Consider the following 22,290-nt stretch of genomic DNA (forward strand, 5'->3'; position numbering starts at 1 on the left):
TTCAGATGTTTAAGTTTCCCTATATCGTCTTTCCCTTTTGCTTTGATAAATACTTTTAATATTCTGAAAAAAGACAGAACAACTGTCTGGTTTCCCCTCACACTTCCATTCAGCCAAAGGATAGAAAATCAGCAAATTGAATGTCAGCATTTTTCTTAAAGAGCATCTGTTCACACAGGAACTCCACGATAGCAAGACAAAGCCCTCTAATCAGAGACCAGATTAAGTTTAGTGGAGCACATTAAAAATTTTGCCACAGTGCCGAAAGGAAGCTCTCAGATACTTGGATGTGCACTTCCCATACACAGACAAGGGGTAGGGACATGCTCTCCGAACTTCATGATGCAAGTAACACTGCTCGTACCACAGCCAACTTGTGCCTCACACCGTGACTGCAGCACTAAGCGCCAAAGCCGTGAGGCTCCTCTAGGAATAGTTAGTTCATTCCCGATCAGCTGCCCAGCTGAAAGCATTTGACTGAAGTTGGAAAGGGTCAGACTGCAAGAAGATGTATAGCAAAATAGCTTTTTGAACATCAGCAGACTACAGTCAATTTATACCTAATGAGGATCCGGCCCTAGAACTGGGATTATCTGTGACTGTCACAAGCGGGAAGTGTCAATGAATGTAGTTTGTACAAATGTCAGACAGGTACACTCGCAATTCAGCTTGCATGAAATATGAAAAATCACCAGCATGCTATACTCCTGTGAACACTGAGCCAGTTCTACCTGTAGCGGCTTTAGTAGAAGAAAGTCACGGGGAAGACTTTCAAGCTCATGTGATTTTGCTAAAGTTCAGATAACACTTCCGTAAGGCTGCTAGTTCCAGCCCTGGCCAGCAATGTCCACATAAAGCATACTTAGGGAAGTCTTTCAGTGCTTTTTGGTCAAAATCAGGCAACGCAGAATGACATAAAATTGTAACATCCCATTAAATTGTTGCTCCTATTGCAAGATTCAGAACAACAGCCATTTGGATTTAAGTCAGTAGATCAGCCCTAGACTGTTCCTTACTTCACCAAACTTAATTTATTGATCCCTATTTGAAAGGCTGATTTATGATGAAAAATATCAGAGACGCTGTTGTCTTCTGGAATAGACTATTCTACGGCAAAAGCACTACAGTTCTGTATAATCACAAGGGTGGATTTTTATTTTTCAAATCTCTCCATGTTCTTATTTCAACACAAAAAATGTGTTATCCTAAATTCCACCCACGTGATCTCTGGTTGGAATTTCCAACTGGATTATTCCCCTCCCACATGTTATCAATAATAATCAAGACTTTGGAAATCCAATCAGGTTCTCATTTCTACTCATATTAGCCACTACATTCAGTCGAGCGAGGAGGGGTAACAGGGTGCAACATTTTAGGAAACAGTTCTGTTGATGACGCATGAGGAGCAAAGAGCTCCCTTCTGCTGCCTCTCTATAGTTTCAACAGGAATAAAACACAATAAAACTGATATTTACCAGTACAATCTGCAAACATGACTCTCAAGATAAACAAGGTGGTAGAAGGTCCTACTTTCTACATCATCAGTTTTCAGTGGAACTGCAGTTAATTAGATGTTTGCTACAAGGCCACCTTCAGTGGGTTTCATACTTCTCAATCTCTGAGCCTGGCAACATGTGACACAGCAATCAAAAGATACGATAAATGACTGAGATGGAAACACCCATGTTTTGTTGTGTACTGGGTTATGATTCACAGATTATCGTAACTATAAAATCTGTCATTAAGGAAGTTTTCTTGCCATGCAAATTCTCCTTTTAACATAAGAAAGAAACCAGATTAAAATAAACAGAAGTCAACGTGAAGGCCCTCACCTCTCTATCCCCCAAAACTCATTACCAGGTTTTCAACCGGCATTAATTAGCTGTTCAAACCAAAGAAATAATGGTTAACCTTCAAGTGCAGGAGGCTTCTGATGTCTTTTTGTGGACATACATAAGTGTAAACTGAAAGGCTAGCTTTTGTCATTTTCCTACCCAAAGACATTGAGTATTTTAAGTCCACTTACGGTTGGCACAGCTTGATAAGGTCCTGGTCAGTGGTGCCGGGTGGAAGGCCTCGAATGTACAGGTTGGTTTTACTCAACTGCTCTCCGCTGCTGTTGTTGCTGCTGTTGTTGCTGCTGTTTGTGCTGGGGCTGGGAGGAGCCATGGGGTGGGGAGCTGGTGCATAGGACTGCTGGAAACAAAACAAAACAAAAAGGCTGTTACTGGAAAATGAAAGCATGGCAGACTCGTGTGCTTTACCCAGGTAACTCTAGAGCTATGCACTGAGGGCGTGCTTCTCCTCCCTGCCCGCCTCCAGCCGCCCGCTCCCGCAGCGCGTGCACCCGCCCCGAGCCAGCAACACCTTTCAAAACGCAAAACAAGGCCGAGATTTTGGGTTTAGCCATGGCTATGAAGTGCATTATTTTACTTTATTTTTTAATCTGGAATTAAAGTAGCTAGATTATGAGCCTATTTTATCCAGATCACAAAATAAAGCTCTGAAGTGACAGATACTCGTGAGTAACTGGTATTAAAGAAAGAAGTTAAACACAATCTGCTTTAAGAATACCCTAAGACAAAAATAAGAATATCTAGCCAAAGGTATGGGAGCTGATGCCAGAAGCCTAGTAAGTCTTTTCTAAACATGGGGAGCATCCAGTACATGCATAGTCAGGTGGCAGAGAGTTAGCTAGCCTGAGAGGGGAAAAAATCCAAAGCAGCCTGAAAAGACTCTGTCATTAGGAATGTCTTTCACAACAGAGAAACAGGGATTGGAAAAGATGATCAGGCTAGGACGTTCCGCTCTCAAAACCTTACCCACTTCTGAACAACCACAAACCACACAAAACAGCTGAGAAATATCACTTAAAAAGGGAGGCATTCTCACAGGGAAAACAACACTCTCCCCTAACTCCCTGGTAAATACATGCTATGAAAGAAGACACACGGATGCTACAAAAATTAGCTAAGCACCTCCGATCTGGGGCAACAACAGGGAATTTAAGCTGCTGCAACCACCCCCGGCTCTCTGACCATCAGCATATTTATGCGCAGCACAGAGTGCTTGTCAGGAGAAGGGAGGAGTGGTTGGAAGGAGGAGGCCATGTCCTGTCACCGCTGTGAGCTAAGCAGAAAAGCTGAGAACTAGGGGAGAAGGCTGGAGGAGCTGGGGGATGCTGCGGGCCGAGGCTCCGGCTGGGCAGCCAGGGGAACTGGAGTCAGAGCTCCAGGAACATAACCACCTGCCGAGAGGGGGGAAATCCGGTTTCTGCAAGCCGATCAGCTTATTCGGCTAGCAGTATGTGTGGTTACAACTGCAGGTAAATGTTTATCCGTGATGTGCTAATGAACTAATAAAAGCAAAACATACGCAATTTTCATTATAGTAGCAATGACACTTTAGTGACTTCTAATATGCTCATTCTGCATTCAGGCCTTGAACAGAGGAAATATTTAAGTCTGTGAGTAATTGTGATCACACTAATCAACTGCCCCTTTTATTTCAGTGGCCCTACTTTGGTGCTTATAATTACGCACACACTAAATCAGAGCCTCGGTAGATGGATATTTTTAAATTAGTAGCTCCAAACTCTTTCAAACAAGTCCCTTTACTTAGAAGAACCAAAAAACATTGGAGAACATCAGGGGAGCATCAGTGATAGGTGAAGCTCAGAGGCTTCAATGAACTACATAAAGCATCACACCTGCAGCGATGCCTTTCCTGCCGCCTTCTCCTTCCTTCTTCCCAGTTTCTCCCATTTAAAGCAAGAGAGTGGGAACACACCATCAAGTGGCAGGACATCAGAATTCCTCTGCAATCTAGCCTGGTTGTAATGTGACTCGAGTAGGACCCATTAAAAGGAAAAATCAGTTTAACAGACAGTGCAATCGCTATGCTAGCAAGTAATGACATTTGCTCTCATCTACAGTAAAAGAGAAAAGACAATGAGCTTCCTTCCCCAAGTATCTGCGTAGATACTTTTGCTGACAATCAAAAGCACTTAATGCATACGGATGATATTTCTCTGCACATATGTTTTATCACTGTGTAACCCCCACCCACCCAAGCTTCAATGTCAGTCCCAGCTGAAGCAGCAGCCCCAAGTACCAGCACAGGGAACGGCCTCGACTGAGCCCCAGCACCGTGGTCACATCCTGGAAATCAGCTCCATGCCACAGCCATGGCACAGCTGGGTAAAACTGCAGACAATGGTAACCTCCAACAAATACACAGACACATGCATCTTAAAACATGCTGGCTGAAGGCATATTGAAATCTCCGGGCACTCCAGGGCCAAGGCAGAGGTAGATGTGACTGTATAGCACATGTTTAGCTTTAGTATACCAAGAGCTCAGGAAATAACCCATGGTAATCTTGCACATTTTGAGCATTGGTAATGTAAAATTAACAAAAAAAAAAAAATTTTAAAAAGGTCAAGGTAACATTCTTACTGCTTTACCCCACACCTCCAAGTTTACCATACACACTGAATGCACATAAGTGACATAAGGCTAGGACAATGTAAGCCAATAAAGTGCTATGTACTTTAATTATTAATTGTTATTATTATATATGTCTTAGCAGGGGATAATGAGTAAATGGCCTATTCTCACACCAACCTAATAAGCAAGGAAAAAAAACCAAGTGGAAATATACCTTTGAAATACAAAGAACAATTTTCATTCTATTATAAGGTCTTTATCCTCACACAGAGGAAAGCACTGGGGGCCTAATTCTAATTTAAGCTTAAGACATTTTATCCCTCTCAGCCAGCTAAAAGGGGACCTAGAAGTGAACATGAATTACATTTACACTGATTTTTAAGGCCACAGCTATAAAAAAAAAAGTCCTCGGTATACCCAGCGAATTAGGCCATGGGATAGGTGGTCTCTCAAGCAAGAGCTGCTCAGACAATAGGCACAGACAGATGCCCAGATTCACAGCAGCATCCAGAGAGATGCTTTAAGGGTGGGCAGCGAGGCAGCCGCACTCCACTTTGGAGGATGCTGATCTTCTCAGACCGGCAAGCACTGATATACTCCAAACCCTCTTCACTAATAAATCTCAGCCACTGCAGCCCACAGTAATTTCCATGCATATCCAATACCCCAGAATACCGTCCGCAGAAAGATTACAAAATTGCCTGTACTAGGGCTGATGACATCTTCTGGCCGGTTGCCAGACTAAAAGCTCCAGGTCAGAAGAAAGCTTTGAATTCTTGTTTCCTGAGCCGATGAGTGTATGACTGATGGCAGAAGTATGCGTTTTGCCTCCAAATGAGCAAAGGGTCTGGTTCGTTAATCTCCACGTAATAACTGGAGTGAAAGAAATGAATGGCAACCTGATGATGATCCCAGATACGGACCGCTTGCTACAGGATCTCGGACGATGCTGAGGGGGGCATTGCCTGGGGAGCTGTGTGCGCACCCGACGGCAGGAAATTTGGGCATATTCTGATGGCGGCCCCCTTCGTGGCTGGGGGCAAAGCACTTAACTTCTCTGCCACGAGAGCCATGAGGAGCACCGCTTTCCAGAATGGCTCAAACCACCCTGACACCAGCTGTAGAAATCTGGGAAATATGTTTTGCCAACACAGCTGAGCACAGGACCTGCAGCGCTAGAAAAAAAGTATTAGGCAAAATCTACATGTTTTACTTCAAAAGGGAGCTGGAATTCAGGGCTGGCTTTGCCATTAATTTTTCAACTAACCAATGCAACCAACTCATTTTTCAATTCTCATGCTTCATTATTCAATGGGGAGTGTGGGGGGAATGAACTGGTTTGCAGATCATTCCAAGCAGCTTATTAATTTAGCATGGCTAGCTAATAGGATTTGTTTTCATCTTTGAAAAATGAATGAAATTTCTCCTTTTTCATTATTTAAAAGTGAGAAATTAATGTGCTTAATTCTTACCCAGTCTCGGGAATGCACCCTTGTGCTTAAACCCTACCGTTGAGCTCTCTGAAACAAAGTGTCCCATGCAAGTGCGCACAGCTAAGCATGAATAATGAGATACCTTGGTCTTTCCTACTCAATAACCCAGAAATGGTGAACCAGAAGCCTCTTGGTTACTAAATGAACACCACTCCTCCTTCCAACATCCAACCTCCTTACACAAGGACGGTATTTATCTTCCCATGGCAACCACAGTACTCTTATGTAGTTTTTCACTTGTTGCAAGTTTAGTCTAAAGCATTTTTCTTCCAAAGCAAAACACTACTTAAAAAGACAAATTTCAAATATTTTTCACATACAATTCCTTTTGGACAGGAATCACAGGCCCCAGATGCCAAGTTGTAGAGTCTGCTTTATTAGCAGCAGCTGGCTCCTTGGCAGGCTTCTGAGGCGGTTGGGCTTGTGGTTTTGGAGTGGCCTCAGAGCCTAGGATGCAGCTGGACAGCTATGCTAATGGACTAGCCAATTTGTTTGTATTCACCTTTGGCTATCCCAAATTTGTACTCTCTTATCCACTTGAAAGTAAGGTCTTGGAAAGATTCCCCATTAACACCGATAGGCTGACTTCTCCTATCGCAGTGCATATTTTATATAAAAAAAAAATGAGTACGACACACAGTCCTGCATTAAAACATTATTTAAGCAATTGTGAACATACACTATCCATTTTGCTCTGAACGGAGTGTTTTGCAGCTGCTAGATTCATCTCACTTAGAGCCCAATTGCTACACAATTCCCTTAGCTCCTGATTGAGAGGATAAAATAAGGCAAAGTAAATACAAATAAATTGTGCAAATATCAGTTTACAGCTCCCACTAGCAAAACACTGTTCTCTCTACACCCTACTGTACAAAGGAGTAATTTTTGAGAACTGGAGGGTTCTTACTGGCCAATTATAGTAATGATAAGAGGATGCCCCCAACTTACCGGCCTGTTGATGGGATTTTGGAGCTGATTGAATGGCCAATCTCATATTAAGCAAAAGACAATCATCACAGTTGAAGAGAAAACAGAGACATAGGGCAAATATCATAAAAAGAATTAGATAAAAGCTACAGCAACTCTTCTGCCTTCGGTTGGCTTCCTCAGTGAGGTAAGCTGTATTTCTCGTCCATAGCCAGGTGAAACAGAAAAGTGAATAGAAGATGAACATTGAACTGACAACACAGAAACCTTGTGTATTTTAGAAAGGCTGCAGTCAGGGCAGCTTGAGTCATAATTTTCTTCCTGAGTTTGTAGGGCATTCACTGGTCTTGCAGAATCCAGCCATGACTATTGTCTAGCTCCCATCCGGCCAAAGAAGGCCTGGAAGACAGTGCTCTTGGATGCTTCCCTACATAGGCAGACCTTTCCCTAGACATCTAACAGAAAACAAACAGACGTAATAGCGGACATATTTTCTAACCTCTCTGCACAGTGACAAAGCTTCCTGGACCATTTCTGTAGAAGCAACAACCCACTGCTTGGCAATGTTTTTCATTTGTAAAGGAATGACCTGAGAAAATGTAAGCAAACTCAAAAGATGAAGACAGACAGGAAAGTTCAAAGTCTGCTCCATCACAGTCCTTTCAATCAGGAAAACCAGAACACACCTCAAGAGGATTTTGATTTCTCTGAATCCCTTCCAAGGCCTTTAAAAGTGATTTGCTGAATACGAGATGACCGGTGAGTCAGAGCTGCTGGGTTACGCTCTCTGTACTGCCACTATATCACTGTGCTACCCCAAGCAAGTCATTTAGATTCCTTATGTCTCAGTTTACCAATCTGTAATGATTCTTCCTTACCTTTTCAAGGCTTATATAATGCTCTGCGATTACTGGATGAAAGACGCTTTTGAGGACTGCAATATTAGTTAAAGATGGGGAAAACATTATTAAAATTAAACTTAACAACCAAAGCTATTCCTAATTCTTTTGCAGATAGAAATGATTTCTGCATACAATGATTCTGCTACCCTGTATCTAAACTGAATGAACAAAATAATTTTAAAGCTTAAATAGAATGCCAATCCAATTAGCTTTCTCCTTAAAAATAATTTTTTTTTAACTTAGAATTATTCAATCACAGTGCTCTCTTGCTCATCCTTCTTGTATACATTGAATTTTTTTTTGTTTCATTCCATTCCAAACAATATCTTTAGTCCATAGCAAAAAGGTGTCATTCTGTTTTGCTTACCCATTCTTTTCACACAGCAAAAAAATCACTCGTGAAAAATTACAATTATGGGGGGAGGCAGGAAACAAAAAAACCCACAAAAAACCAAAACAACCTAGTCCTCCAATAGGCACAGTAGTCATTCAACAGTCAGATTAAAATTGGCATTTGATGGGTCAATAAGATACTTTAAGATCTTTGTTTCACATACAAAGCTTTTGAAATTAATATGCTAAATACTCCTGGGGTTTACAATTCCCTTGAACCCAGCACAAAGCGCAACAGCTCCATAAAGCATAAGCTCAGAAAGAATTTGGTTCAATTTTCTCTGTTCTAAAATACTTCTCTTCCAAATCATGACTACCTCGCTTTTAGCATTTTATAAGCACCTACAGGTAGACAATACATAGGAAGCAAAGCATCCACGGGAAGAGGAAGAAGTCCTGGACAGTATCGGCAAAGTATGTCTCATTTTATACAATCTTCTGCCTTAAAACCAACCAACCAACCAACAAAACCAGCAGCAATTCACTCTTCTCGGCTATCTTTAATAGCACTGAGAGTTTAGCAATCATTAGCCAGGGTGACATACACCAGAAGCCTGAATATTTTCTCACTGATCACAGTATCTTATATTTCCACTAAAAGTGACTGAAATATGTCAATATGTACACCACCCATTTCCCACCATTACCAATGGGAAACTTCAAAGGCAAACTGGTCAGCTGGAAAGCGGCTTATTTTGAAGTATGATGAAGTTTAAATAACAAAGTGGATTAGAGCACATATCATTAGGATAGACTGATGGTCATCTCACCTGAGGATGAGCAGGCCCCAGCAAAAACCAGTCCAAGACAAGAGAATGGCACAGAGATGAAGAGCATCTTTTGCAGACTGAGAACACCCTGGCCCTTGCTGCCCCCCTGGGTTTTGGTCTCTAAATAGACACAAGCTGCCGAGCCGCCAAATTCAGCTCTTCGCCCTCGTCTCCCTACACGTTGCTATACCAAAGATAAAACTACTCATCCCTCATAAGCGATTTTCTGTTTATCCATGGACTGCCTGTCACTCTGACTGAACTATGGTAGCTTCCCTGAATTTAGGGTTTCTCGCATCCAGGCAGGAGGGTACAATTTAGTCTTTAGCATAAAAAGCCAAAGACTAGGAATAAGAGCTATGTCTCCAAATAAATATTTTCCAGAGCGGAAAATAACCTTCACAGCCCTGTCTCCTCCCATTTATTTCATGGCAGGAGGTTCCCGTGACAGACCATTCCTGTGGCATTATTTATTTCTCAGCAAGGGAAAAGAAGAATTCTTTCTATAGATAAAGTATTTTGGCACTTTGGCAAACTCGTAAACAATAACCTATATTCTTTGACATAAATTAGTGTTATTGCTTCATTATCCAATCCACTCAATATTTTATTGATGTACTGAGACTAAATGTGAACAGAATTTAGAACTTAAAAATACTAAATCCGGGCAATCTGGACGGTAAAACATTGCAAATCCCCTAATAAGAATATTCTAAAGCACAGGTCAAAATATGACAGCAATTATTGCCTGTGATACAACAACTTCATGGTAAAAAAAAAAGGGGGGGGGAAATAACAAATTTAAGTAGAAATTATTATTTGTGTTTACATTTCCACGTAACCAATTTTTGGGCTATAATGATGAGTTGTCATCCATTTGAAGGTTAAGAATAAAAATGTGGATCAAAAGGCTGATACTTAACTTTCCAAATGTTTGCAAAAACAAACACGTTTTTGGTTCTGAGAAACTAAATTTACTCTCTGGGTATTTGTTTACATGTGGCAGACTAAAAGCGTCTTGGAAATGAGATGTAGGAGGCACATGCTTCATCGCATTGCTTTTCTGCACACAGTCCACACATACCACAGCATCAACACTAGTGCAAGAACCTGAGTGTAATAAAAGCCCATCACATAAAACCGAACTTAAAGCACAGAACAAAACTAAAACATCAATATCATCTCTTTCCTCTCCACTTGAGAATTTGGTGAGCAGAGATCAGAAACAGATGTCTTTTCATTTTGCAGAACGAAAGCCCAGCCAAAAAAGTTTTTCAAAATCCAACCCAAGTTTCCTCAGTTTGTCTTTCTTATGGAAGAATGAAGTGGGAAATCTGCCACTGTTGACACAAGCATTGGTGGGATGGAGGAGCCAGGGGTGGCAGAGCTCCTCAAGAATGGCCCCCATCATGTCCCCATGTTCCCACAACAATCTTTGGTAGATGTGTATGGGGAACCTCTGCCCCCTCCACCCAGTGCTATATAAAGATGAGCTGTGCCTCCCCTCCTGCAGCTAAAGGAATTCACGGAACACAGAGTTTGGGAAAGGTTTGTCCCAAAGATAACAGCATGACACCATCAGGACAGAATTTGGGGCATTCCACAATAGCCAGAGTTGATGTTTTCTTCGGGGCCCCTTGGGCTACAGCAACGCGCTGCTCCCAGGCCGGGAGCCAGAGGATGCCCACAGAAGATATGAGCCATCACAAACCTCACCACATTTTTTGCTTCCAGTGCAAACTCCTCTAACAAGTTCATGATAGCAAATAGCTTTTAAAAAAATTGCCCATACAAATCATTACAGTTGATACCTAATTCCTCTCCTAGGAAGGAACCAATCTCACAAGACTGATGTCTGTAATGTCGTTTAAAGGACAGCTAGAAAGGCCTCTGAAGTAAGCTGATACAGCTGGGACAAGGACCTGATGGTAGCAGCTAGGATTTAGGTGTCAGCCTATGGGGGTAGTTGGCCAAGGCGGTGCTGGGCACCCTCACGCTTGCGACAGCCCTGAATCCTGCACCACAAAAGGCCGAGGGAGGCAGGGAAGCCGGGGTGGCCACGCGTGGGGCTCACTGCGGGCAGCGCGCTGCAGGAGGCAGCTGGGTCTGCAACCCCATGCTAGGAACCTCTCTGTCCCATTCTAAGTATATTTCTCTACATCCTTAAAATGAGTTGTCTATGTGAAAGAGCGAGTTTTATATGAAGTCACCATTACACGAGCTAGGAAACTGTTTGGGTTCACATAAAGACTGCAGTGAAGAAACGGGTCTGCAAGCCTTAAAGGAGCTTGGTAATACGTTTGCATCAGGACAAGGCCAGCTTTGAGCACCCACTACCAACATCCCAGGAGCACACAAAATGTTAGGTACCTGGGAAGGTGAGCAAGATTTACCATGACACATTTGGGGATTTAAGCACTTCCCTTTTCAGCTAGGGTCACTAAGTGCTTAAATTCATATGCTAAGGAAATTCAATACACATAAACACTCTCCACTTTGTTACTGTAGACTCTGGTGTCTTATAAAAACTCCATTTTCTCTAGATTTCATGCGTCAGAGATGGGAGGTAGTGTGGGAAATGCTATTTAATTTTCGTTGATTTAACAAGCATCTACTATAATCTACGTTTAAATTTTCTTCCAGACATCAATCAAATCCACTTGAGGCAAAATTTACTAAATAAACTAAATAATTAATGCAAAAATAGAGAACCTCTTTATTCTATTTTTGGAATTTTCAGAATTACACTCAATTTATTTACACTCATTTCTACCTTTTTCCTTAAAATTCAACTTCCTATAAATAATACTGGTTTCGAGGATGAATTTACTCAAGCATGCTATGTGTAAAAAAACCCAACACTGCTGTCTTTTTGAATCTATGAAATAAAATAGTTCCATATTTTGTTTCCATTCATACTCTTCTTATTAGGAAATCATATGTACCTTAGACTGAACTGAAGCCTGAGCGCTAAATCCTCAGGATACATCCAATGTTCACACCCCATGGAGACTGAGACAAAGGTCCAAACTGACCAGCCCACCCTCAGGGGTATTGACCACCTGTGTAACTAGATGTCATAGCAGTTACTGCCTACCACGCACTTTGTTGTCATGACTGGAGGTCCTGGTAACGCCCACAGGACTACTAAATGATGAAAGTCTCCTCCTAAATTTTATGATACTTAAAGTCATTGGAAAATGACAACTTTATCTTAGCAGCTAGTGAGATTTTGACATCTGTTTTCGCTAGAATGTAAATAACATCACGAACTTCTTTGAAAAGTAAAAAAAACTTCAGAAAGTCCACTTTGCTTCAAAATCAATGAATATGAATATACATAACCCTGCCCTGCTGGTTAGATATACAAAAGACCTATCACTTCTTACACTGTAATCCAGTATTTTTCAACAAGTCCTTTCCCTTCTAATTCCGACTTCTTTCTTCAACATTTCCACCATCTCTGTTTTTTAGCACTTCTCAGAGCAGGGGAAAAAAAGAAAAAAAAAAGTCTAAATTTACTAAGGTAGAAGTTCTCAGTCTCTTCCCATTTCTTCAACAACAGATTGTGCTTCTGTGCTTGTCCGAAGTTTCAAATGTCATTTGACTCATGCACTCAGAAATGTTGACTCAATTAAAATATCCATGCAAAACTAAATTGCAGTTTGGTAAAAGTAACCTACCCTTTTCTTTCTGTGATATACTTAGAAAGGCTTATAACCAGTGCAGAAATTTAATTTCATTGTGACAGCTTCCTTTTCTCAGTTCCTTAAAATCATCATTATTTTCTGCTAAATGTTGTGGGATATATACACAGATTCAGCTGAACATGTTTTGCCCAAACCATTTTGGGCTTCGTGCCATGCACTTTTCCATACTGTGCATAACAATATGAAGAACCTTGTGTGCTCAGAGCTCAAAGGTGAAAAGCCTTGCAATGTGGGGACTCAGCTGCTTTGTTACACATCTGTGTAAAATCCAAGGGAACACTAATTGGGATAATGAGGTACTCCTGTTGCAAGCAATATTCAGAGTAACAGGATATATATGTTAAAATTCCTGAAACAAACCAGAAAGTTTAAAAAAAAAAAAAAAAAAAACAAACAAAAGAGATTCTAAAACATTCATCTGTATTTACTATGTTTTTCATCCAAATTATATATTTCTGGATAAACAAGAGCTTAAATTTCCTTCTGCACTGCAACATTGCCTCCAATCTCTTCTGTTAGCTTTCTGGCTTTTTGACCTTGTAATATTCTTATTCAAGCTGATTTATTTTTTAAGTCTGCATTTTTTCTCTGGAAAGAATATGTATTTGAAGTAATTTCAAATGTTAAATCAGGATAACTAAAATAAGAAAGAAAGTCTCCTTAATACATTTCCTTAATAAATGTTGTACCAAGCTCTAGAACAGAAGCCTGAAGAACGTTAGCATGTAACAATAAGGTCTATATTTCAAATTAGATACATAGAAATATTCTAAAAGTCTTAATAGCTCTTAATAGCACTGTCTTAAGACTCATGTGCATGAAATGTTGAGGAAAAAAAAGGAAATTTAAATCTAAAATGAAAAATAATTTACATCATAAACCACAACAGGGAAGACTGACAACTACAATCACTTCTAACAAAACAGTAATCAGATCATAACAGTAACATACCACGTTACCAGCTGGAGCAGAAATTGGTTAGGAATATCAGGGCAATAACGCTGTCTATGGGCACATTGAAAACAAAATGAAGTCTAAGGAGAACATTTGCCCACTGCTGAATAGGGCAGAGGACTAGTGACAAAGGACACGGGAGAGATGGAGGCACTTGGTGCTTTCTTTGCCTCAGCCTCCACTGGCAATGTCTCCTGCCAGGTCTCTCTGACAAGTAGTAGGGCCTGGGGTGAGAGGCGCTGCCCCAGAAGAGGAGCATTAAGTTAGAAACTGCTCCAGGAAGCCAGTTACAGGTTACTCAACACCGACCGCAGGGGACAACAACCGCAAGGGAGCCGGACGATGTCACCGTGAAGCTGCTCTCTCTCTCTCTCATCTTTGAAAGGCTGTGGCAACTGGAGGCATCAGGATATTCCTGATGACTGGAAAAAAGGCAAACGTTACACCTGTCTTCAAAAGAGGGAGGATCTGGGGAACTGCAGGCTGGCCACAGCCTGGCAAAAACTAAAGAGCAAAGCCCCCCGGGAGCTGTGTCTAAGCACCTGAGGGACAAGAAGGTGACTAAAAGCAGCCAGCATGGATGAGCAAGGGCAAATAACACTTGGTCAACTTGCTTGCCCTTCAGTGTTGAGACAACTGTTCTACAGATCAGGGGAGAGAAGTGGGTGTTATTTACCTTGCCTTTAGCAAGGCTTGCAAAAAGGTCCTTGAGGAAGGTATGAGTTTGAGTGATGACAAGGAGGATAAAAAACTGGCTGGAAGGTTGGGCTCGAAGAGGAGCTGTCAATGGTTCGAAGCCTAACCGGCAGCAAGGCACAACCAGAATATTGATACTGCAGCCAGCCATGCGGTGCCATCACCAACAAGCCGGACAATGGGAGGAAGTACACCCTCAGTGAGATTGCAGGTAACACCAAGCTGGGGGGAGCAGTTCGCTGACTGGAGAAAAGGGCTGTCTCAAAATATTATTATCAGTATGTGCAATGCTATAAGAAAGAACTGCTTAACACAAAACTCTTTCACCTCACGCATTATGTGTGTTAAAAACCTCCAAGTTTACTTACAGAACAAATGTCTACTAAGTGATTTCTGCAGGTGCAGATACATCCTATAATCAAATTCAACTGCACACAAAGGATTTACTAAAACTGAGACATCTGAACTTTATTCCTTTGCTATGCTTTGACCTCAAGTTTAGTTCATTTGCTAAAGTCATTATTAAACAACAATGTTCCACACAGATTTCAGCAGCAGTAGTATTTACATTAATGCAATATCATTGGTTAAAGGAATTAGAAATGCTGAAAATCCTGTTCCTCGGCTTCTTTGAAGATCTACCGTGTAGTCTAAGGAAACACTGTCTAAGAAAAAACAGTACCATTTTAAAGGCAGTCTGTTTCTCAGTCATTTGAAATGAAATAAACTGGCAGGTCTTTAAAGATCTCTGAGACTAAAGTTACACAATTAATGCCACCGCCAGCTGCCATCAGCTCAATTTTGGTAAGATTTTGAATTAAATGCAAGCCCAGTTATAACAAATAGATTGTACCTTCTTTTTTTTTTTTCCCCTACTTCTTGAAATAGGGAAGGCAACCTCACACCTCCCGCATCATATAAAGGAATAGCTTTCAATGAGCAGTGTACTCGGACCAGGTACTCAGTAGGCACAATCTCAGACATAAAACATCACACACAAGAGATCTAAAGTGGTAATTGCACCTTAAGACTCAATTTTTGGGAATTCAGCCCAAAAAAACTTGAAAAATAACTTCTTCGGTGATCTTACAACTGTGTACTGAACAGTGTACTGAAAGACATCAGCAGATACGCTGCAGGACTCCAAGGTGTGTCTGAGGGCAGCTGCAGGACTGAATGCTACTTACAACACAAGGAACTAAACTATCACTAAATACCTGTGGAAAGGCTGGGGTCTTGTGGAAAGCAGAACATATCTAATCAAGTATTTAAATGACCACGTGGTAATGACTGCTCACACAGGATCCAAATTCAGTCTGCACAGACTCATGAAGTCCAACATTTCCTAACTTCTGACTCCTTGACTGTATAACCTTAACTTCTTTTTACATAATTAACAGAGTCTGATAACAGAAGCTGACAATTACTTTACATAAGAAACGCCACATTTGGGGAAAACAAATAGCCCACCTAGCAGAGAGCTTTACATTTGGGAGTTGTTAATAACAGGTGTTTTGGGAAATGGCATAAGACATGCAAGCAGAGAGTAATTATTCCCAGTCCACCTTTCACTTTGGGACTTCCCAACCAGAAGCTGCATGGGGACCATCAACCTAACACACACTGAAGGTCCTACCTCTTCCATGATCTGACCCATTTAGACTTTAGTCCTCTAAAAACCTCTTTGTGGGAATCACTTTTAGAATTTAATTTGATATTAAAGAAAAAATTTTAAAATCCTTTTATTTTAAATCTGCCACCAAAAACATGTAATTGGTGCTGCTTCCCCCCATTCTTGTTTTACAAGGAAATTTTTGCAGTGGTTCTTTTTCCACCTTCTTCCCACCATTCAGAATATTTCATGTGAAACTCTATCGTACTGTATCCCATGTCTTACATGGATAATCCTCAAAAACATGAGGAGGTGGCAGCCACCCAGTCAGGGGGATTGCTATCACATCTTTTTGCAAGTAAATAGAAACATCGTTGACATAGCAATGCATGTGCCAAAATACAAAGTCAGATTATTAGAAGTGCTAGATTTTTTTAGCACACTTTGAAAAACAAATGTCTATATTCAAAAAGATTTATTCTTAGGGATTCCTCCTAAAAGGAAAATGAGAAAAAGGGAATCCTAGACTAAAAATATATAGATACTCTTTTAACTCTACTGGTGTTAAATATCTGTGTTACCCCGCATATGCCTAATACTTCGTTTGCAATGGCTTGCCGCTAGATTTCTGTTCTTGAACCTGGGCTAATGCAGTTCTTGCAGGGCAAAAAGTCCTTCCATGAAGGAAATAACCTGTTATCACGCTATTCTATATTTCACCGAGGACCATTTATCATTACAGTTCCTTCATCCTACCACCCCCAACAGATGAAACTCTGCTGCAAAGGAGGAAATACATGCAGAAACATGGCATCCCTGGAGGGACCCTGCCATGGCTTTCTGTTGCCATACAGATCCCGGCTCTCCCTGCCCCGTCTCTGGCTCCCCACACTCAACACCTCACCCCACTCCCAACACATCTGGAAGAGCCTCTGCAGCCAGCAGACCTTTGACAATCCGCTGGTCTGGCAAGGATGATCGCAATTTAAAAGTTCTTTTGTGGGCTGTATACTGAGGGTTTCTGAGCTACAAGTGGCCTCCTGGCATCCTCCCCATTTCTCCTCCTCCCCCCTTCTAAACAGCAGCTGCATAACGATGCCTGAGAACATCTGGAAGGACAGGAGTTGTTCAGGCTCTGATGGTGAAATAGGCAAGCACAGGTGAGGGTCAATATGCAGAGTGATTCCTGCACTTAGTAACATAGCTCTGAAAAATATGGCAATGAAGTTACACATACGCGTTCATTACACTTTTCTGTCTCCTTATCATACATTTCTTCAGCAAAGAAACAGCTTTTCTTCTCTCATTAATGCTTTTTACGATCTTTAGCTTCTGCAGGAAGCTAACTAGCACATTAACACAAACCAGGAAAGCAAGACTTTGAAATATTCCCCGCCCCACCCCCCCCCCAATGCCAGCAAGTACAATGACACACAGTATAGCCTGGTTTTCCTTAAAGCCCTACCCTCCTGGTTTTCCTTAAAGCACTACCCTCCAGAAGCGTTAACTGCCAGATTTCTGCAGTGACAGTCTGCAAGGCTAAAATTAGCACGCAACACCTTCCCTTGCACCTCATCACATGATAGGAAACAAACATAAATAGGGAAATACAATATGTTCCTAAAGATGGAGTCTGAATACTTTCATGCTCATAACAGTTTAGAATTAAAGGACACTTATACAAGCAGCTTCTCGTGATATGTCATCTGTTACTAGCATTATAATTCGCTTTCTGCGTAGTTAAAAAGACGACCACCTCTAAATATGCTCCTTTACAACCCAGTCTGGCCTGAATCAAATTACTTCATGTCTAAGCTACAGACAAATTGTTTTATTAGGCACCACTATGTTACCAGACACCTATTTATTCTAGCAGCCTTCTGCATAGATAACAAGAACCTTTCAGTGGATCCATCTCATTGATAACTGTTATTCTACATTTCACCCAGGAGTATCACAAACTCCTTCGCAGGCCACATCCCTCCCTCCTGCACTACCGAGGTGCAGCTGATTGCAGGCTGGATGGCAGGACTTGGAAGATAAAACACCAGGTCATATTTCTCTGGTTCCCCCCATCCCCCGCAAACAGTGCCATGCAGTCCTTAACAGCCACGCAAAGCAGCCATGGCCCTTCTTTTTCAAAACCTTGTCATAAAATCATGAAATTTTAGGCGTATTTAAATAAAATCAGGCGTATTTAAGTCAATCTGCTAATTCAAATGCAACAAAGGGTAGAATTAAATCTGCTAAAGCTGCATCACAGTCTGCACACAGAAAGAAAGTGCAGCCAAATTATCAACTCATTTAGGACCTTTATTTCTCCTGCATAAGGGAAGCAGGAATAGTCCTCTGCACATACACAAAAACCCAGACATATGTCACAGTGTTGCATAACACTACATAGCATTCAACAGGAGTGCATGTAACTAATATCATTCAACTTACACAATGCTCTGACAACCTGCTTCTAAGCTTATCGTGACCTGGCTGGCTCAGTTCTAGCTCAGCTCGACTATCTCATCCACTCTGCTTGCTGCAGCGGCATGCCTGTGGCTGAGGAAAAGGGAGAACTTCTCCCTGAAGCAAGGCTCTGGCTTGGCCACAAATTCCGAAGGCAGTGCCCTGGATGCGCTGAGGCCACAGCGATTTCAGCAGACCTGAGGTAGGGAGAGGCAGAGATTTTTCTGCAAATCCCCGGGGATCTGAGTGCTTCTATTTTAGTATCCCCAATTACAAACATCGCTATTTTTGGTCCTAAAAATGTTCTGAGCTTTTTTAAAATTAGCCACAGCATTTTACTTGAAGACGCCCTGGCAGCGGGCAACTCCACAGGCTAGCAGCCTACTTGCTAAAATAGCGTTTATCAGCTACTCACTTGAACACAATCACATTTCTGACAGTTTAAACTTGAGTCTCAATTTAAAGACATCTTTTTAAAAAAAAAAAAAAAAAGAAAAAAGAAAAGGCTTCTCTGGATTAGTAGTTCTCACCCAAAATCCCAAGTTTGTGAACTGACCTTGATGTTTAATAAGAACCATTTATGCCAACAAAAGGGAATTAAAAACAAACACACACAAAACCCCTTCCCCTGCCACAACGACTAAGGAGCAAACAAGGCCATCACCATCGATTCCTTTCAAGCCATTCATCAAACTACTGGCAACAAAAATAAGGCCCAGCTTCATTACAAACAGAACAATAAAGAAAAAGGAAGTTGAAAATTAAGGAAGAAATGCTCACAGACAATAGATGGGTTTAAGTTTTGGTTGTTTTTTTTTTTTTGGTCAACAATCCAGGCACCAGGGTTTTCTTCACTGCGCTGAAAAATTACTAACAAAAGTACTAACAAAATTACTTGGCTGTTCCTGATTAATTTCACGACTTCGAATTTCAAGTGGTTCTTGAAATATTTCATTATTTATCAGAGCTTTTTTAAATATATACAACATTCATTGATGAAATCAGGACAGGACAAACCACTTTCATCTTCATAAACAGTAGCTGATCTTACTCAAACAAACATCCAAATTAGCTTACTTTCACTCCCTGTGATCCTAGCAGATTTTTTACAGATTTTTAAAATGAGCTCAGCTTCCTTGAAAAACAAAAGCAAAAAAAACCCCTACAAAACAAAAATCCACCACCAACAAAAAACTCTCAACACTTTATCCAAACTAGGCCCACAATATTTGCCTTCAGCAGCCAAGGGCTTAAGAGTGCCTTAGCTGTAATTATTAGCTAGAGGGTGGCATCAGTTTGGAGGTGCGCACAACATCAGCTCTGTTCCCCATCCCACGCACCCTAAGAGACAGACACCCCTCCCACGAGGTTATGGTCCAAGAGCTCGGTCATGCTTCCGTCATCACCAAGGCGGGACGCGCAAGGACCAACACACTCGCCCAGGACAGGCGAGGCTGGTAAGCAGGGGTGGACTGGGCAAGAGATGCACAGAAGTGCCCCATCAAGAAGGGGATGCGGACCACCGGGATCTCAGCGCAGCACTGCTCAGCTGAAGCCCGCTGCCTTGCAACAGCGCCCAATACTTTCTTCACATCCTTCACTTTGCGCTGGAGCAGAGACTGTCAGAAATGAATGTGGATGGTGGCGTTGGCACTTTGTATCAATTAATAAATTTTACAATAAATAATACCAGTCATGTGACAAGGCTGATAAGTGATTACCAAAATGCCTCATAAATCAGTATCAACTCGCCATATTTTGAATTTAAAGCAATTAAGGACACGAAAGGAGACCCTTTCTTCAGGTAAAGTAAAGTTGGCAGGATAGAAGGTCTCTTGGCATCTAGTACCAATGTTAACACTTCTCTGTGAAGCGAGGTAGCAGGATAATTATCCTTTCTGAAGATCTGGTGGCATTGCTTATGCTAGCAGGTTAATTTTCTCTACTTTCTAAGCTCCTTGCAGTGATCCACTGATGGCTGGTCTCTCTCTCTAAGCTGACAGTTTATCCAAGTAACTGACACTATTGTTGTTATCGTTAAAATAGCTTCCATTCAAGCTGCCGTTGTTTAACAGCCATGGTCTGTGTATATGAAAAGAAAACCCTTTAAAACTCATTTCAAAGATTTCTGTTAGCCTAGGAAATATTTAACAGCAGCAGTAGCCATGCAATGAGAAGGTTAAGCTAGTTAGTGTTTGTGACAATTGCACGTAGCTATTCTATCCAATGGCAAGAACATCCTTGCATTTATCAAGGGAACAGATTTACTAAGAAACTGCACACAGCAAGAAATAAATGAGAGATGCAGGGAAAACTCGTATTATTGTGGCATCTGCTAGAGCTATTTTAGAACGGTGTCCCCCTGTGCTGCTCCACTGACGGGCTTGTGAGTATTCACTAAAATTAAAATCCATTTCTCAGGCATTTGTAAATAGGCCACAAAAACTTAGCAAGTCTCAGTTGTTTTTTTTTTTATGGTGCCATCATTTTCTCCATCCCTTTAGAAAATGTTACTGCCTATGATTTGCAGCGGCCCTTGTGCCCTGGACCTGCTGTGAGAAAGGCTCTGCACTTCCCTCCTTCTCTGCCAAAGATGATTTTCCTTGTGGCGTGTCCTCAGCCCTCTTGCATATAGGGCCGGCCTCAGGAAGAATTTGACCTGAGGGCTCTTCGTTCCTCAAATTGGACTTTAGTATTAAAACGAAAATTTTTGTAAGGACAAAGCAGGTTCTTTGTTCCAAACAGCTTTGTGCATCCAATTTCCTTAAATGCAAGTGAAAACCCCGGTTCATCTTCTGCTTTGCCTATGCACAGGTACTCCAAATATTTACGTCCTATCATTTTTAGGTTTTTTAGAAGGGCTGATTTACTGTCACATGAAGCAGAGTCCACCTCTTTTCAAAGCAAGCTGTTCAACTCACCAATGTTTAATTACGTTTTGTCTCCCATTAGGATGTGGCAGTCTGACCAGACAGCCAGAAAAACATAAATGCAGAAATGGCTTCGAGCAAGATTGCAAGCCCTCTGCTCCCCTTGGCAAATCTGAGCTACTCACACAGGCACTGAAATAATTGGGACGGTGTGAAAATATACTCAACTGTGAGAACAAAGGTTGCGTAAATCCAGCCACAACTAACTTCTAGAAAAATGTGTATAGCATCTCTTACCCTGATTTTTAATTTTTTAAGTTGGAGTTACATGCTATGGCAAGGTCTATATTACCTCAAGAGACAAAGAGAAAAAAAAGAAATATTGGGAGCATAAGACAGAGAACCAAAATGGCATGTCTGAAATTTAGACTAATATGCTAATCTAAAAGCCTCCTTATTTCATGACTGCGTTTGGAACACAAAAAGCAGAATATATCATGATTTGAATAAGTTGCACTTAGCAATATGAAGGATAACTGCTGAATTGCTGACTTCTATTTCTGGAACAATAAAGTTTATTCTGATCCCGGCTATACCAACACACTAACTCTTAATGTTATCAGTCTCCACACAGTAGTATCAAAAGGGCTTTTCTTCTTCCTCAACAGGGTGATAAAGGGAAATCCCACTCTCTTAGCTACATAAGTATTCCCATAAAAACCAAAATTGCTGACTTTTTGGTGAAAAAAAATTATATCTGTATCATCAAAATGGCCATCAGCTTAGGTAGAGAAAATTATTTGCACGCTGAAGAAGGAAAGTGCCAAATTGGAGAACAGAGCATCTGCTATGGAGGAGGCCATAATTATTCTCATGCATCTGAACACCGCTGGGCATTGAAGTTACACTAGCTATTTTGCCAGATACTCTGTGTGCAGGGCTCTTACTTGACACCAGCAGGAAACAATCAAGAGTTTGCAAGGCCTGTCAATACAGACCTTACACACTTCAAAAGGCTCTACTTTCGATGGCATATGCCTAGTCGTCTTGCTCTA

General features: G+C 41.3%; 1 protein-coding gene across 2 annotated transcripts in view; it reads right to left on the bottom strand.

The window, feature by feature from the left end:
• Positions 1–22,290, bottom strand: part of RBMS3 (RNA binding motif single stranded interacting protein 3) — a 711,967-nt gene that overhangs the window by 345,056 nt on the left and 344,621 nt on the right. For both annotated transcript variants that reach the window (XM_075143380.1, XM_075143379.1), the window contains one exon: positions 2,027–2,196. In XM_075143380.1, the coding sequence (XP_074999481.1) occupies positions 2,027–2,196 (170 nt within the window). The remainder of the gene's footprint in view (positions 1–2,026; positions 2,197–22,290) is intronic.

The sequence above is a fragment of the Calonectris borealis genome, chromosome 2 (genome assembly GCF_964195595.1).
Source record: "Calonectris borealis chromosome 2, bCalBor7.hap1.2, whole genome shotgun sequence".
Classification (NCBI taxonomy): Eukaryota; Metazoa; Chordata; class Aves; order Procellariiformes; family Procellariidae; genus Calonectris; species Calonectris borealis.